General features: G+C 35.8%; 1 protein-coding gene across 3 annotated transcripts in view; it reads left to right on the top strand.

Moving 5' to 3' along the window:
* ATG5 (autophagy related 5) overlaps positions 1-17,175 on the top strand; it is a 41,271-nt gene that overhangs the window by 7,223 nt on the left and 16,873 nt on the right. For all 3 annotated transcript variants that reach the window (XM_058174495.1, XM_058174503.1, XM_058174486.1), the window contains exons 4-6: positions 5,886-5,964; positions 7,652-7,814; positions 11,272-11,366. In XM_058174495.1, the coding sequence (XP_058030478.1) occupies positions 5,886-5,964; positions 7,652-7,814; positions 11,272-11,366 (337 nt within the window). The remainder of the gene's footprint in view (positions 1-5,885; positions 5,965-7,651; positions 7,815-11,271; positions 11,367-17,175) is intronic.

Below are 17,175 nucleotides of genomic sequence, written 5' to 3' on the forward strand. Positions count from 1 at the left end.
TAAAAGAAAAGATACCTTCATCAAGGTACAACACTTATAACACTTAATGATAGTCATAGGGTACAAATTTAACACTTAATGATACAACACTTAATGATAGTCATAGGCTACAAATAAGTCTTTGAGGGGGAAAAGCTTACAATAATGTGGTTGCATAAAGATGCATACCCTTACACTAATACGTTGTTGAAGCACCTTTTGCTTTTATGACAGCATTCAAACTTTTGGAGTATGAACCTGCATGTCACATTTTGATTTGGGAATCTTTGCTCTTCCTTGCAAAAACACTCCAAAACTGTCAGATTGCAAGGGCATTTCCACTGTACAACCCTCTTCAGGTCATCCTACAGATTTTCAATTGGAGTAAGGTCTGGGCTCTGATTGGGCCATTCCATTTGATTTGGAGGTATACTTTTGGTCACTGTCATGTTGAAAGTCAAATTCCTCTTATTTCCAGTACTTTAGCAAAGGCCTGAAGGTTTTGTGCCAAAATTGACTAATAATTGATACTGTTTATAATTCCGTCCACCTTGACGAAATCCCCAGTTTCAGCTGAAGAAAAGCAGTCCCGAAGCATAATGCTGCCACTGCCATGCATTACTGTGGGTATAATGCACATTTTGGTAATAGCAATAGTAATAGCACTTTGACTAATATACTGTTTCACAGTGCTTTTACAGCCCTTTCTAAGTAGTTTTACAATGCACAGTGTTGTTTTTGTGCAAAACAAACTTCTTGGAATTATGGTCAAAATATTCTATGTTGGTCTCATCAGACCATAAGACAATTTTCCCACTTGCTTTTATCAGAATTGATGTAGGTTTTGCAAAATGTAGCCAGACTTGGATGTTTTTTGTTGTAAAAAAGGCTATTGTCTTGCTTTCCAAAAGGGACGCAGTAGCTCAGGGGCTAGGACGTTGAGCTTGTCGATCGAAAGGTCGGCAGCTCAGCAGTTCAAATTCCTAGTGCTGCTCCTGTTACTTGTCCCAGCTTCTGCCAACCTAGCAGTTTCGAAAGCACATAAAAATGCAAGTAGAAAAAATAGGGACCACCTTTGGTGGGAAGGTAACAGCGTTCCGTGTGCCTTTGGCGTTAAGTCATGCCGGCCACATGGCCACAGAGACGTCTTCGGACAGCGCTGGCTCTTCGGCTTTGAAACGGAGATGAGCACCACCCCCTAGAGTCGGCAACGACTAGCACGTATGTGCGAGGGGAACCTTTACCTTTACCTTTACCTTGCTTTCCTATCCCAGAAATTCCTGCAGTTCTTTTAATGTTGCTGAATGCCTCTTGGCAGCCTTTCAAACAAGTTTTCTTGTTTTTTCATCAGTTTTGGATGGTCATCCAATTTGTCAACAGTAATGTCACAGTAGTGCCATATTTTTTCCACTTGTTGATGACTGTCTTCACTGTGTTTCAGTGTATATCCAATATTTTGGAAATATTTTGCCCCTTTCTCTGACTGATACCTTCCAGCAAAAAGATTCCTTTGATGCTTTGTAAGGTCTTTGAAGACCATGGCCTTTGCTGTAAAAACAACTGAAAAACTGTCAGAAAAATCCTACTAGAACAGTTGAACTTAAATGGGCTTCATCAGAGTCACTTTAATTGATGGCAGATGCGTACTGACTACTATTTACCATCAGTTTGAATGTGGTTGATGAATTCTGGACACATTCCTACATCTCAGAAGATGTGACCACTTACGCAATAATTTCTTTCCTCTTTCCAATTTGTTTTCAATTATATGCTATATTAAAGGTGGGAAAATTGTGAAGTGATTTACCTTACTCTGATTTTTTTATATCTCAGAAACCTGGTATTTTAATAGGGTGTGTACAGTTATTGTATATGTTTATTCCCACTTCTCCCCTTTTATCTCTTTAATCTGTTGTAGATCATCTTTTTGGGCTATGCTACTATACTGCTTCACATAGACTTTTGTCTGTGAAGATCATTCTGTTAACTATTTTTAATAAGTTTTTTGCAATTCCTCATTTGCATAATATTGAAATCTAATATTTTTCCAGTTGAATGATTTGTTTTTTAAAATTGATTAATAGAGCTGTCCTACCATTTTAGAACATCTATATTAAAAGGCAGGTATGAGTTTGGTTATATTAATCTATAATAACATTACCTGATATTGTTTAAAAACATGGTGTGTTGCAACATTATATTGAAACTTAACATACTTTTTATGGCAATCCTGGCATAAATGATGTAGTCTTTAAGGAGCTTAAACATTCATGCAACTAGCTACTGGATATGTGCATTGATACCAGACTTTAGTTTATCACAACCAGCAGATGGTGCTAAATAACTACATATAACACTTCTATCATATATGCCATGTTCAGCTTTTCCTATATACGGTAGGTCCATTTGATCTCACAAATTAAGCACGTAAAAAGTCTGATCTATTTTACTAGGCTGAAATTATAATGTGTATGCTTCATAATGAATATCGTATTCCCAAATTAGAATGGAATTCTAGCTTGTGCTTTGTTATGCTAATCTTATGTTTCTTCCATTAATGTTAATCTACAATTATTGTTAACATTTATGGATAATTGCTGGTTTTAATGACAGTATAGTTTTGAAGATATGGCCAGATGTGTAGATCTAGCTCTCGGCCCTCTTGTTGTTGAAGTCACTCTTGACTTCAGAGTCTTTAGCATATTCATGTTACTAGTATAACATGAGCTTATTCATGTTATAGTATGTAGTATTACACACCTTTTGGTGAATGATACAATTTCACTTTTTAAAAGATCGATGATGCATTCCCATTCTGATAATTGGTATTCTGTCTGCATTACAAAAAAAAAATTAGTCTCATGTTTGACAGAGGGCTGGATTAATTAAAAACTTCAAAATTCCCTGAAAGTTAGTAGAAAAATACTGCTACCACAGAATTTCAGTTTACAGCTGTGTAATCACATGCAAAATATATGACCTGAGAAACTGTATCATCGCTACAATGTAAAGTTTCATTGTATAGTACAAAAACATTGTCTTATAGTACAAAAACAGACTTATTTTTGGTGAGGGTTTTTTACACATCCTAACATTGTAGCCTTGCATGGCATCTTTTGCTAAGAGAAAAATTAAGATTTTTAAATAATAATAGGATTTCTGTTGCAAATATTATGTCTAATAATGTCTTGCAGCTTTAGAGAATTCATTGGCCTGCTTTATCATTTTAAATATTTATCACTTTCAGTTTCTGTCAGCATCAACCTTGACACCAGTAAAACCAGTAAAACTTACAGAACATGAAGTTAGACATGGGTTGGAGGTTTTCATTTGATGACTTTCTCAAAAATCTAAAAGACAAACATGACTTTTTGGAATTGAAGATTAGTTTAGAAGAACCATTTGATTTACTTTTACTTTGCCACTCTTATCAGGGGTGAAATGCTCCCAGTTGGGACCGGATCGGCCAATGCAGTAGCAATAGCAGCAAGTGGTTCGGAGAACTGGTAGCAAAAATTGTTGGGCTCCCCGCCTATGTCCACTCCTCCTCTATGCCCAGTTGCCTGCTTGCCGCTTCTTTTAAAAAATGCTTTTAAAAGGTAAAAAAAGGCTCTGACGATCACAGCTGAGCCGTGCGATCATCAGAGCCTTTTTTTATACTTTCAAAAGCATTTTTTACAACCTATCAGCCAAATAGGTTGTAAAAAAAGGCTTTTAAAAGTAAAAAAAAAAAGATTGTGCGGCACAGCTGATCATGGGGGCATGGGGTAAGTGCTGTTCTACTTACCCCATGCCCCCATGCCTCCTTTTGGCATGTACTGCGCGTGCACACCTTGCATTGGGTGTGTGGTGCGCACAGCGCGCATGCGCAGCCAGCAAACCAGTAGTAAACCAGTTCAGATTTCACCACTGCTCTTTATAGGTAGAGGACTCAAAATCTTCTCTCTACTTTCTTAACCTGGGCTCTTTTCTTCTATAAAGCTGTTGCAAATTTTCCTGTATTTGCAGGATTTTAGCCAATCTAGTAGCTAGAACTCCCCCACCCCTCCTTTTTATTGTTGTTGATAGAAGCCTAATAAGACACAAAATTATTCTACTTTTGGTTTACAGAAAAGCAGAACGATCTAAGTAAAGAGTTTGTCTCTGACAAAATGATGGTGTAAAATAAAGAAATAGTTATTTTACGCAATCCAAATCTGGTGCAGATCTGTAGCACTGGTGTTAGTTTCCCTATAAAATTATAGAACTTGGATATTTTACTATGGCTGCTATCAGTATCAGACTCTTGACACAAAACCTTAGTAACATAGTGTAGCTATGCCATTCATGCTGTATCTCGACAAAATCACACAAAACAAGTAATAAAGAATTTTCAAGGTGGTACAGTGAGTAGTGAGTGCTTTCTTCAGTGTGATGTGGATAAGACCTTTGTTTCTGGGGTATTATTAATGTGTCATAGACAAAACTACCTTAGAAGATGAGTGATATGTGTACAGCTGTAGCTGCTTTTGTTCTTATTGCTGTTTCCCCGAAAGATTTCCGCTAAAATAATATGAAAAAGCTTTTGCCTCAATTCTTATTTAAAAATATATTGAGATATATTCATGCATATTGTATGTCAAATTTGCTAACTAAATTTTTATCTTGAGATATTTGTCAGATTCATTTTCTCTCTATCATTCAGCTTAATTCTGTTATGCCTACAATGTTAGTATATTTCTCATTGGAATTGATAGTTGGAAATGATAGAGGTTACTTAGCAGTTTATTAATATACCTAATTTTCTGTGATATCACTTTATCTGATTTAAGCAAATGAATTTTATTGCGAACTAACAGAAAGTAGGTTAATTTGTGAGGATGCATATGGCCCTTCCTTTCTGCTCAAACAGCTTTTGTTTATTAAAAGGATCAAACCAGGAATGTCAAAGTATGTGTAAATATAGAATTTCTGGTGTACCAGAGAAATGCATGCAAATTCTTCTTTTCATTTTTCAGATAGCACACTTTTTCATGATGACCAATTTGGATAAAAAGTGGCTAATTTTAAATGCAAAACTAAGATATACTTTCTGACTCTGAATCCTGTCAGGAGTTATCAGCTATTACCAGAACTAGTTAGCATGGCTGATGGTTAAATATAATGTAGATCAAAATCACCGGAGGGACTCAAATCAGAGAAAAATGAGTTTAGGAAACCAGTAAATTTAAATCATGTTTTCTGATTCTGGATTATTGTCCTAAACCATAAAAAAATGAAACACAATTCCAAGTTTACAAATAATAAAAACAGTTGAAAATCAGAGCGTAAACCTCCAATTCCTCAAAACTGTGCTAGAAGGCAATTCAGCATTTGTTGCTTAAAGGAATTTGGCTAATGACCTGGTTAGAATTGTTTTGTCAGAATCATTAGGGTAACTACTGCTGGCAGTAGCCATCATTCTAGATATGTGAGCAATTGATCTTTGGACCATTGTAAAAGTATTTGGTGTAACTAGGATGATATTTGATCTTTTTTCTGTAACTAATTTCCAAAACTATGACTACATTCTGTGCACAATGATTATGTACTGGACTGTAAGGAATATTAAATAGCTGATGAACATGGCTGATAATGCAGGCTATTTGTTTTAAAACTTTATGGAAAGTGTTGTACTGTTAATCTATTTAACATGGGATTGCACATTTTAGCAGGGTTTGGGGAATGTGATGACATAATGACTACAAAGGAAATGGAGTTTAAGCATTCATCTTTTCAGAATTTAGATTTTTAAAATAAAATGAATGCGCTAAGTTTGATTTGTTCGTCATTTTCAGGGGCTCTGGACACCACAAAATAACTTACTGTGTTCTGTTACAATTCTTGCAATGCAGATTATTACTATTATTATGCTCTCTGCTTTTTAGGCACTATCCCATTGGTTTACTATTTGATCTTCATGCTTCAAATGCAACCCTTCCATGGAATATCACAGTACATTTTAAGGTATATAAACAATATATCTCTTTAATGTATACTTCAAAAAGATGTGTTAGAAGCAGGATTTGTGCTTTAATTTCTGGAATGAAAAAGAAATGGTAAATATCAACAGATATCAAGTAAAGAATTGTATATTATTATTTGTTTTCAGAGTAGTATGTTTTAATACTCTCCAAACTCACTATCAGTTTAAAAAATGCAGTTGCAATAGAATTGGGGGGACTGAGAAAAACTGAAGAAATATTGAATTTTTTGTTTTAACTTTTGTTAAAAGTTGTCTACCCTCTTTCATGCATAATAGCAATAGAAGCAATAGCACTTAGACTTACATACAGCTACAGCAGTGGTCCCCAACCTTTCCGGCTCTGTGGGCTGGTGGGGGTGATGACAGTGGGTGAGAAAGGGAATGGTTCTGCGCAAGCAAGCGCATGTGTACCTGCTGCTTGCACAAATGGAATTTTGCGCGCTCACCCAACGCTTGTACGGCTCCCATCGGACTATGACCTGGGGGTTACCCCTTCCTTACAGCACTCTCTGAGTGGTTTACAATGTCAATATATTGCCCCCAACAATCTGGGTTGTCATTTTACCCACCTTGGAAAGATGGAAGGCTGAGTCAACCTTGAGTCCATCAGGATTGAACTCCAGGCTATGGGCAGAGTCAACGTGCCTATACTCCATTCTAACCACTGCACCATCAGGGCTCTTACATATAGATACATGTAGTTAATATACTATGAACAATTCATGGCTTTCTCTAATAAGCCACAGTCCTGCATATTGATTTCAATACTAAAAGTTGGTTCACCATTGAATGCAGAGATCATTAATCATTCTTCCTTATTGGAAACTAGTTGCTATGAATTAGTGTATTTATTGCTGAATTATAAGCCTGGTAAAGTAAAACATTTCTCTATCATTAAATATATTATGTCTTGATATATTACCAAATTTTCCTAATACAGGTAGTCCTCGACTTATGACCACAATTTTGCCCAAAATTTTCATTTACAAACAAGACACCTATTGTTAAATAGGTTTTGCCCCATTTTACAATATTTCTTGCCACCGTTATTAAGTGAATCACAGCAGTTGTTAAGTTAGTAGCATAGTTGTTAAGTGAAACTGGCTTCCCCATTGACTTTGCTTGTCAAGACGGTAAAATGTCTATGGAAATAATCATCCAGGTCATGGTTGTCCCAAAGATGCTTTTTCCAAAGGCAACTGAACTGTCTTGGTTTTTTTTTTCTTTGAAAATGTTTTGCTTTTCATCCAAGAAACTTCTTCAGTTCAATTCTTCAGTACTGAAGAAACCTCTTAGAGGAGAAGGGAAAACATTTTCAAAAAACCAACAAGAAATTCCAGTTGTCTTTTGGAAAAGGTACCTTGGATAACTATCAGAAGGTTGTAAAAGGTGTTCACTTGCTCTCAGGATATTCAACTTTCATAAACACATTATCAGTTGCCAAGTGTCCAGATTTTGATTATGTGACCACGGAAATGCTTCAGTAGTCGTCAGTGTGAAAAAATGGTCATAAGTCATTATTTCAGTGTTGTTGTAACTTTGAATGGTCATTAAACAAATGGTTGTAAGTTGAGGGCTACCTGTAGCAAAAGTTCTTTGCTTTCCTTTGCTCCTCTAAACTACTTTTGAGTATTTTTTTGAATTTTGATTACAATTTTGTATTTCTAGAACTTTCCAGAAAAAGATCTTTTGCATTGTTCCTCTAAGGAAGTAATTGAAGCTCATTTCATGGCTTGTATAAAAGAAGCAGATGCCTTAAAGCATAAGAGTCAAGTAATCAATGAAATGCAAAAAAAGGATCATAAGCAACTTTGGATGGGGTTGCAGAATGGTAAGAGCCACTTTTAAGTATGTATATTCAATCACTTGAAAAACCATGGGGATGAGGTAATATTGTAAGACATTTCCAGTTTCCAGCTTGTACTTCTGGAACTCAAATACTGTATAAATTTTGTAATCAAGGTCCTAATGAGTTATTTGGACATTATTCAATCTTGTTTGTTAAAATCATTTTATAACAAGTGATCCACAGTTTAACAGTTACTATCCTGCGAGCCCCTTGGACTGCAAGGTGAACAAACAAGTCAGTCCTAGAGGAGATCAACCCTGACTGCTCTTTAGAAGGCCACATCCTGAAGATGAAACTCAAATACTTTGGCCATCTAATGAGAAGGAAGGACTCCCTGGAGAAGAGCCTAATGTTAGGAAAGGTTTAGGGCAAAGAAGAAGGGGATGGCAGAGAATGAGGTGGCTGGATGGAGTCACTGAAGCAATAGGTGTGAGCTTAAATGGACTTCAGAGGATGGTAGAGGACAGAAAGGCCTGGAGGAACGTTGTCCATGGGATCATGATGGGTTGGACATGACTTTGCAACTAACAACAACAATCCTTTGTCAACTTTTGATTAAGAAATGGTAGATCATGGCAAACATTGATCTGAACAACACATCTTTTATCTGGAGATGCAGTGGTTCGCAGTAACTTGGTGGTGGGCTGCTGACATTAGTAAGAACAACGGAGAGTATTGATCACTTGAAGCAATCAGGTTGCAGAGAACAGGGAACAATGAAAGCAGGACAAGGAGAGAGAAACCTTATCAATCAGTAGTTCTGTTCTTTTGATAATGGTATAGTTGCTGTTTCTTATAAAATTTGTTTCTTATATAAGACTATCCAACCATGCATTATTTAATTTATTTTCATCTGAGCAAAAATTAGAATAGTCAGAATCGCTAATAGCTTAGTATTTGAAATGCTGTGTGGAAAGAGGACACTTGAAAATATGAATAATTAAAAAGTGAGTTGAACTGTTTAGGATTTCACTGTTAGTATTGTTTAATCAGTTTTTCTAAGATTTTTGACATTCAAGATTTGGAGTAGAAATGTTGCTTGACTTGATTGGGAGAACTTTGTGGTGATCCAAGATAAGAAGTTGGCCAGAAATGTTGGTTGTATAGGTTTCAATGTGTGTCACTGGAAACTGCACCTGTAGAACCCAACAGATAATATTTTGAAAACTTTCAAAGGCTAATTTTGTATTTGAGCCATTAGTAAAAGAGAAATAAGAAAAAACTTATGAAACCAAGATAACTTTTTAAAATACATGCTGCATCTTTCAGTATGGCTTTCATTATATATGGGATGATGTTAAACTCCTCTGTGAAACAATATTCATGACCACAAAAAAGAAAAGAAAGTAGCAGTTGTTATAACTGCCTAATGGCTGATGCTACATCTGCAAGCTGCTTTTTCTATGAAACATTGTGCATTTGTCTTTCTACCTGTAGTGTTCTTGTATAATTCTTTACTTGACACAATGAAGCCTCTACAATTCTTTTTTATTTTACCACTTCCCTCATTTTATAGAGACATTCATGCAAGTGGTAGAAGTTTACACAACAAAGACTGATGTAAGAAGAGTGGAGTAGCACTTCATGATAATCATTTTGTTAATTTACTGTTCTGTTAAAGTGAAATGTGGTTGACATTAAAAACAAAAGGATTAGAGTAATATAGAGAAAGTTTCACCCTTGATAATAGAAATACCTACTACATCTACTTATTCCAAATCTTGTGCTGAATTATATTTCCTTCTGTTGAAACTGCCTGTTTGAGTTTTTATTTATTTAGAAAATATATCTTGAGCAAACTGGGTATATAATAACATAGTGCTTTACTTCTTTTTGTATTTCCCTGGCAATAAATTCTATGGAAATTATTTCTGAGTGAAATTTGTTGCATTGAATTTCTTCTCATTCAACTGATGAGAAGATAGCAATAAATTGAACTGGCACTATTATCAAATCTTTTTTCATTTATAACAAAATGGGTTGTATATCAGTAGAAAGATCAGCACCAGATATGTGGTGCTTAGTATTTAAGTTTTTAAAAATGTAAATGTATGTCAAAGTCATAACATTACAGTGCAAAAGGATAAAGGGTGATGAATGGAGGCTTAGCTCCAGTTACCCATTGCTTCACCCTGCATTTTGTTCCCTGAAATTATTTTTGCTTACCAAAAATATTTTTACTGGAAATCATTCTTGAAGGGAAATGTAGCTATCAGAGAAAAATAAGAACACTATTCAGCATTACCCAGCACAGCTTTTTACTCTATAGTTCTTACACTTTGGGCAAATGTTTAAAACACTTATTTACACTTGATGTTTTTAATTTCAATTATAAAATTTTAATGTGTCTGAAGCCAGAATGATAGTAAAGTAACATTAGCTAATGTTTTAAATGATGACATTACACAGGAGGCTAAGGTTTTAAATGACATCATTAAACAGGAGGCTAATACTCATGAGTTCTAATTGTTAAATTTTAGCTATACTAGGGAGACAAAGATAGGGATAACTATCTTGTCTTCCCTCCATCTGTTGGCAAACTTCCAGGAGCTCTGGGTGACCTTCAAGCAGGTTGTCAATTGTGGAAACTGAAGCAATTTTGCGCTCCCAAACTTTCTTTTTATTTCTCAGTTTCCTATTGAAATAGAAAAAAATAATTTATACTTTAATTCAAATATGCAAATATGCTATCACAGAATGTGCATATTAACTAATTATTCAGTTAAATAAATTGATCCCAACAACTTGTTTTGAAGTGTGTTTAAAACTGATTTTGAAGTATATTTTGAAAATATTAAAATATTTTATCTGCAGCAACAGACTAGGACCACCATATTATATATATTTGTGAAAAAGTCTCTGGTTTTCCAACTGGCCTTAACATACATTAATATACAGCAGGAGTGTCAGCCTCAAGGCCAGGGGGACAGATCCGGCCCATGGGGTGTTTAGATGTGGCCCATGGGGCTGCCCTGGAAACAGCAAAGGACTGGCCCGTGGTACCTCTGCAATGAGGAGCACACAGCCTTCCCGAGCTCTGTTTTCACTGGCAGAGGGTTGCACGAGGCTGTCACAGCTGAAAACTGAAATTTTTCTCTAACAGAGTGCTCAGGCCACCACAGGCACCCCCAACACAAGTGATGTCGAGTTGGCCATGCCCACCCAGGACCCCCAAAGTCAACAGAATGCTGATGCAGCCCTCAATGAAATCGAGTTTGACAACCCTGATACACAGTATTTGATTGCTGAAAAATAATTCATCCTAACAAATTCAATATGATCCTTCCATTCATAAGAATATGGATGTAATGTGAAATAAATGAAACTATAACAGTGTAGTCAAGTTGTTTATATCTGTTTTCCTATGTTTCTTATGTTGGTATTTGCAGTTTTGCCCTAGTTATTGCTGGTAACCCTAGTAATTGCTGTTTATTTTCAGACAAATTTGAACAGTTTTGGGCTATAAACCGGAAACTCATGGAGTATCCCGCAGAAGATAATGGATTTCGCTACATCCCATTTAGAATATACCAGGTCAGGGAATATATGAATATTGTTTTTAATAGAAATGTTGCTCAGCGTTGCTATTTGTGACTTACTAAAAATATAGCCATGGAGCAAATTTTTATTATTTGCTCTAATTTGGAAAGCTTTATAAAAATGCTTGGTGCTAAGAATAGTGTGGAAAGACGAAACACCATCTTGCTCCCTTTGGTGTTCTTGGGTAGAGTGATATTGATGGGCTTGTACTACAGTAAGTCCAGTGCATATTATGCCAAATGTGTTCTGTACTGGTTTCATTGGCTGCAATACTTTTTATGAATGTACAATATAATTATTTGATTTTAAATGATCATTTCACCCAAAAAAGTTTGCTCTGGCTTTAAAATAGTGATGGGTTAGTTAATTAGTTGTCAGTATGCTTCTCTTTATTCCTTTTGAGTCTAATTTAGATCATTACCTGAAGTTTCATAAGTGTTTCTTCTGCAAGATTAGCACATCTTACAACTTCTTTTCTTGAGGTCTCTTCCCAGGTTTTTATACAAATCTACTTTGAATTGGATTTGAGATCATTTATTCTTTTGTAAAACAAACAATTTATTGGAAGAACTGCCATTTTTAACAAAGGAACCATTAAAATTAACTGCTTATTTGTAAGAAAACTAACCCATACATTGCTTAACACAATGTAAGCCGCCCTGAGTCTTCGGAGAAGGGCGGGATATAAATTCAAATAAAAAAAAACCCCACATTTAATCATTGTAATGAAATTTATTGAAGATTTTTTCCTTTTTGGAAGCAAAATTTGCTTATAGTGATTGAAATTGATTTTTTAAAAAAATCTTTGTGTTAGAATGTGGCTTTTTCCTTCATCCTTCTACTGTTAACTTTCTTATGAACATACTCATATTTCAAAAACAATAAAGGCTTGTACTGGTAGCATTTATCCCACTTGGTTATAGGGTTGGCTTACCTTGTACTGTCCATGCGTCTCAGTTTCTTACAGGGAATCCATCAGTGCATTCAGACATTTGACTGTTTGGCTGAGAGGAAGTGACTTCTTCTTAGCCTAGACAATCAGCTGGTTTCTATGCCTAAGAAAGGACCAGTGTGTGTGTTTCCCCACTCCTAGTCTGGTTACTTTAATTTCTATATTACAGTAGTGGCCAAAATTGTGAAAACCTTTTGGGAAAAGTGTATTTTCTAAAACTAGCTAATAACACCACTTCTTTTTGCCATAAAATTATATATCAATGGAAAGATAATTTAATCAAGAATGTAATACTATAACTTTTATGAAGGATTTGCTATTAGAATAGCAGTTACAGTATAAAGAAGAAAAGTGAAACGTAAAAAAAAAAGATATATAAAAATTATCACCATGCCAGTTAATCCTTAGTTGGGTAACCTTTAACATGAATTACAGCCTTACGTCTTCCCATGTAGTGAACCAAATCTTTTAGTTCTGCAGCTGTGATAATGTGAAACCAAGATTGAATGATTGCTCCTATTAACTGAGTTTTATTGCTGGGTCGCTTCTGACTAACAAGTTTCTTTAATCAGCTCCATAGAGTTTCAGTTGGCTTAAGGTCTGGGCTATTCCCAGGCCATTCCAGCAGTGGAATATGATTATCTTGAAACTCCCCCCCAAAAAAGTGGTGTTATTAGCCATCAGACCTCAAAAATACACTTCCCAAAAGGTTTCCACAATTTTGGCTACTACTGTATACTGGCTCTGAGTTTGAAAATGAAAAATACTGGCTAAATAGAATACTAGTTGTAATAGAAATATTTCTTCAAAGGATGTTAATATCTTTGTCCATTAGCAGTCTCCCGAGACTTTCTCTCTCAATAGATGGCCCATGACTGTACAAGTACCCTAGCTTTTATAACCATATTGATTCTCTTTGGATATAGTGTGGGCTGTTGGTTATTTAATTCAGACAGAATTCAGACATCTGAGGAAAGGTTATCTTGACTCTTATTTTTATAAGTATGTATACATTTATTATCTAGAAGTTGATGTACTATAAAGGATAGAACCAACCAGCTAGAATTCACTGAGTCTGAGACCCTTGGAAGGAGAACCAACATGGTTAGAGTAAAACTACTCTCAACTGCTTCCTTTCCTTTTCTACCTATGCTGAATTTGCTGTTCAGCCTCTTTACTTATAAAAGCTTTCTTGCTAGAAAAGAAGATTAACTAGACTTGGACAATGTGTTACTGAACATATGAGCTGGATTGCCAGTTTATGAATGGCAGAAAAATTCTCCCTTTTTTGAGAGGACGGGGAGAGAGAAAGGGAGAGGGAGGGGGGGAAGAGGAGAGATCCAGGTGTTTTCCTGATTTATTTTAAACAATTCTAGGAAAGAAGTAAGGGGGGAAACATAACTCACTTACACGCTCTTAAAAATACAGAGAAATATAGATATAGAGGTAGAAATAGAGAAAGAGGAAAAAGAAATAGAATTGTACTGAATTCTAGAATTGAACTAAAAAGCAGAGACATCACCCTGCCAACAAAAGTGCGTATAGTCAAGGCTATGGTTTTCCCAGTTGCAATGTATGGCTATGAAAGTTGGACCATAAGAAAGGCTGAGCATCAAAGAATTGAGGCCTTTGATCTGGGGAAGACTCCTGCGAGTCCCTTGGATTGCAAGGCGAACAAACAAGTCAGTCCTAGAGGAGATCAACCCTGACTGCTCTTTAGAAGGCCAGATCCTGAATATGAAACTGAAATACTTTGGCCATCTAATGAGAAGGAAGGACTCACTGGAGAAGAGCCTAATGTCGGGAAAGATTGAGGGTAAAAGAAGAAGTGGACGACAGAGAATGAGGTAGCTGGATGGAGTCACTGAAGCAGTTGGTGTGAGCTTAAATGGACTTCAGAGGATGGTAGAAGACAGGAAGGCCTGGAGGAACATTGTCATGGGGTCGCGATGGGTCGGACACGACTTTGCAACTAACAACAGCAACTAGAATTGAACTAAGTTGCTTGTCAGTGGAATAGCTTCTAGGGCTACAACTGTCACCCATGTCTGCGTTCAACGTTCATCAGCTCCCAATACAAAATCCACATTCAGCTGTGCTTGTTTTTTTTGTTTTTTGTTTTGCTCTCCTCCCAGTTCCTTTTGGGCAGATAAAAAGGCAGTGGAGCTTAAAATGTACTTTTGCTTACTGAGCTTTCAGTTCAGGTATTAACTAGCGTTTAATTGACTGTATAGGTGGGCAACTGTTGGAGGTTCTTTCAGGTTGATTGAAAATATTTCTCTCTGCTGCCCATATTCTGCTCCTCCCTCTTTTCATGTGTGAATTATGATTTGCTGAAGAGCCAGGTGTGTGTATGTGTGGGGGAAGAGAGTGACAGGGAACTGCAAAAACAAAGCAATGTATATAGTTTAGGCAAGAATCCAAAACTTTGAACAATTTCCAATAATCATTTGAAGAACTGGGCGCCATCTAAACCAACTGGCTGAGGAACTCTGGGAGTTGAAGTCCACAAGTCTTAAAGTTGCCAAGGTTGGAGACCCCTGATCTAAACTATCCCGGGCCTCAAGCTATATTTTAGCTCTCAGTTTATATACTCTCTGATATACATGGTAATGACTGCTGACTTATATAAGTACAGTTATCCCAACATTTTTTTTCTAGGCTAATTGTAATGTTTTCCTTTAGGAGAAAAAAATAATCCATATTGTGCTCATGGTTCATCTGCGTATTTATTGTAATACTGTGCCTAAGTCATTTATATTGTTTTGTAAACGATGCAAACATAGGGAAAGAATCAGGCAATTTAAATAAATTATAAAATGAAATTAGTTTGTTGGATAGTGAGTAGCACCATAAAGGAGTTTTAAGAGATTCACAAGCAGTCTGTGTGGGAGACTCAGTCTAAACAGTTGCCATAATTTCTCCCTCATTCCTGAAATAATGCTGCTCTTGATCATGTAGGAGATTAGGAAAGTTTCATTATTCCTTACGACATATCCTGCCAAATGAAAGGATGTGAGGAAGACATGGGTTGTTGCCCACATATGATTAGGAAAATTGTCCTTAACTATTTGTGACCGAAATCTTTGTCTATTGTCTAGACAAAATTGTAATAATCCTTACTATATAAAAATAAATAAGTCTAGCTTCATTCCAGATGTGTGTGTAATTCTGATGACTGCCCTTAATTTAACCACAGTCTCTGAGACATTCATATTATTTACCTTAAGTATCACTGACATTGCTTTGATACTGTTATAGACATAATGATAACATTTTACTAAATAACAGACCGTGGCAATTGAAGGTTTCCGTTACGGGTGCGCTACATGTGTATTTGTTTCAGATTCCTTTAGGACTGTATAATTATTAACTTTCAACAAGTAGTGCTTCAAAGTTCCTCAGAAGTAACTTTAAAGTATGTATATATAAATAATTACATACGTACACAACAAACTGACATAGTGTATATAGCAAAGCCTTTATAAGTTATATGAAGGTTGATAATTTCCAATTACTTGTTGTATTGTAGGACAATTAAATTAACCAAGTTGTTACCATAAAATGTAGTGATTACCACCTACTGAGATTTTTTTAAAGCAGGAAATTATATAAATTCACAAAGAATAAAGGTAGTAATCGTGGTACTATATAAATCTATCTGTTTTGAATGAACAATGTCATATGAAATCATTGTTGTGGTACTTATAGGATACAAGAGACTTAAGCAGTACAGTTATAAATTTAGTTTTATAATTTTATTTGCCAATATTTTTATGTCAAATAATTGGCAGATGCGCCAATAAGAAAAGAAACAGTTGAAAACAAAGAATTAGCAGGATATAAATAGTTGCCAAGTTCAATTAGCCACTGCTTGGGAAATTAACTTTTTTATATATCTAAAGGGAGTTTTGTTTATTTCTTTCCTTCCTTGCCTAGTTATTTTTTTCTCCTGACCTTATCTGCCTGTAATTTTGTTCCACTCTTTCTCTTCCTGATGGTTATACTTCCTTTTCCCCCAACACATCCTTTTGAAATTATTTTGCTGTTTCTGCTGGAATAAAGAAATAAATGGGAAATATATAGTTTGTATAATGTTTTCTGGGTATGAAGGATCATGGCATATTAGAGAATGGTTGCAGATAGGAATGTTGTAAAGGGGATGCTTTGTTTATAGGCAAGTAATTTTAAGCAGTAATTAATTGGAGTTTCTTGACTCTGCCCTTTTTGGGAAGTACGGCTTCTGGAAGGTAAACACATACATTATTTTGCAAACACATAATACAGGTGTATCATTTATTTATTCAAATTTGTTCTACTAAAATATTGCATGACTCTAGCTGTTACTGTACGGTGTTACAGTACAAACAAAAAATTAATATAACCCCAAGGTTGAAAAAAAAAAGTAGGAATAAAAAATAGGATATTCAAAAAAAAAAAAAGGATTGATTTTACCGTCTTCCTACAAAGCTACACGAGGGGCAGGCAGTCTGATCTTAATGGAATCCATTCTGTAGCATTTATGAGCTACAGAGAAACAGTGCCTTCTGGCTTCAGTTCTTCTGACTTTCCAGAAATGTGGGACTACAAAGCCCCTCCCTCCATGAGTCTAAGAGGCCAGGCTGACTCTAGTTGGAGGAGAGAGACCTACAAGTATCCAGGTGTAAACTATGACCTTTAAATTGTAGGACTGTAGGTGCTGTATTTTTCGGAGTATAAGACACACTTTTTCCTCCTTAAAAGAGGGTGAAAATTTGGGTTTGTCTTATACACTGAATGTAGCCACGCCCACCCGCATGCCCCCACTCTTTGGCCTCTGCCTCCCAGCAATTTGCCTCCTTGCAGCAAACA

Source organism: Ahaetulla prasina, chromosome 1, assembly GCF_028640845.1.
Source record: "Ahaetulla prasina isolate Xishuangbanna chromosome 1, ASM2864084v1, whole genome shotgun sequence".
NCBI classification, from domain to species: domain Eukaryota; kingdom Metazoa; phylum Chordata; class Lepidosauria; order Squamata; family Colubridae; genus Ahaetulla; species Ahaetulla prasina.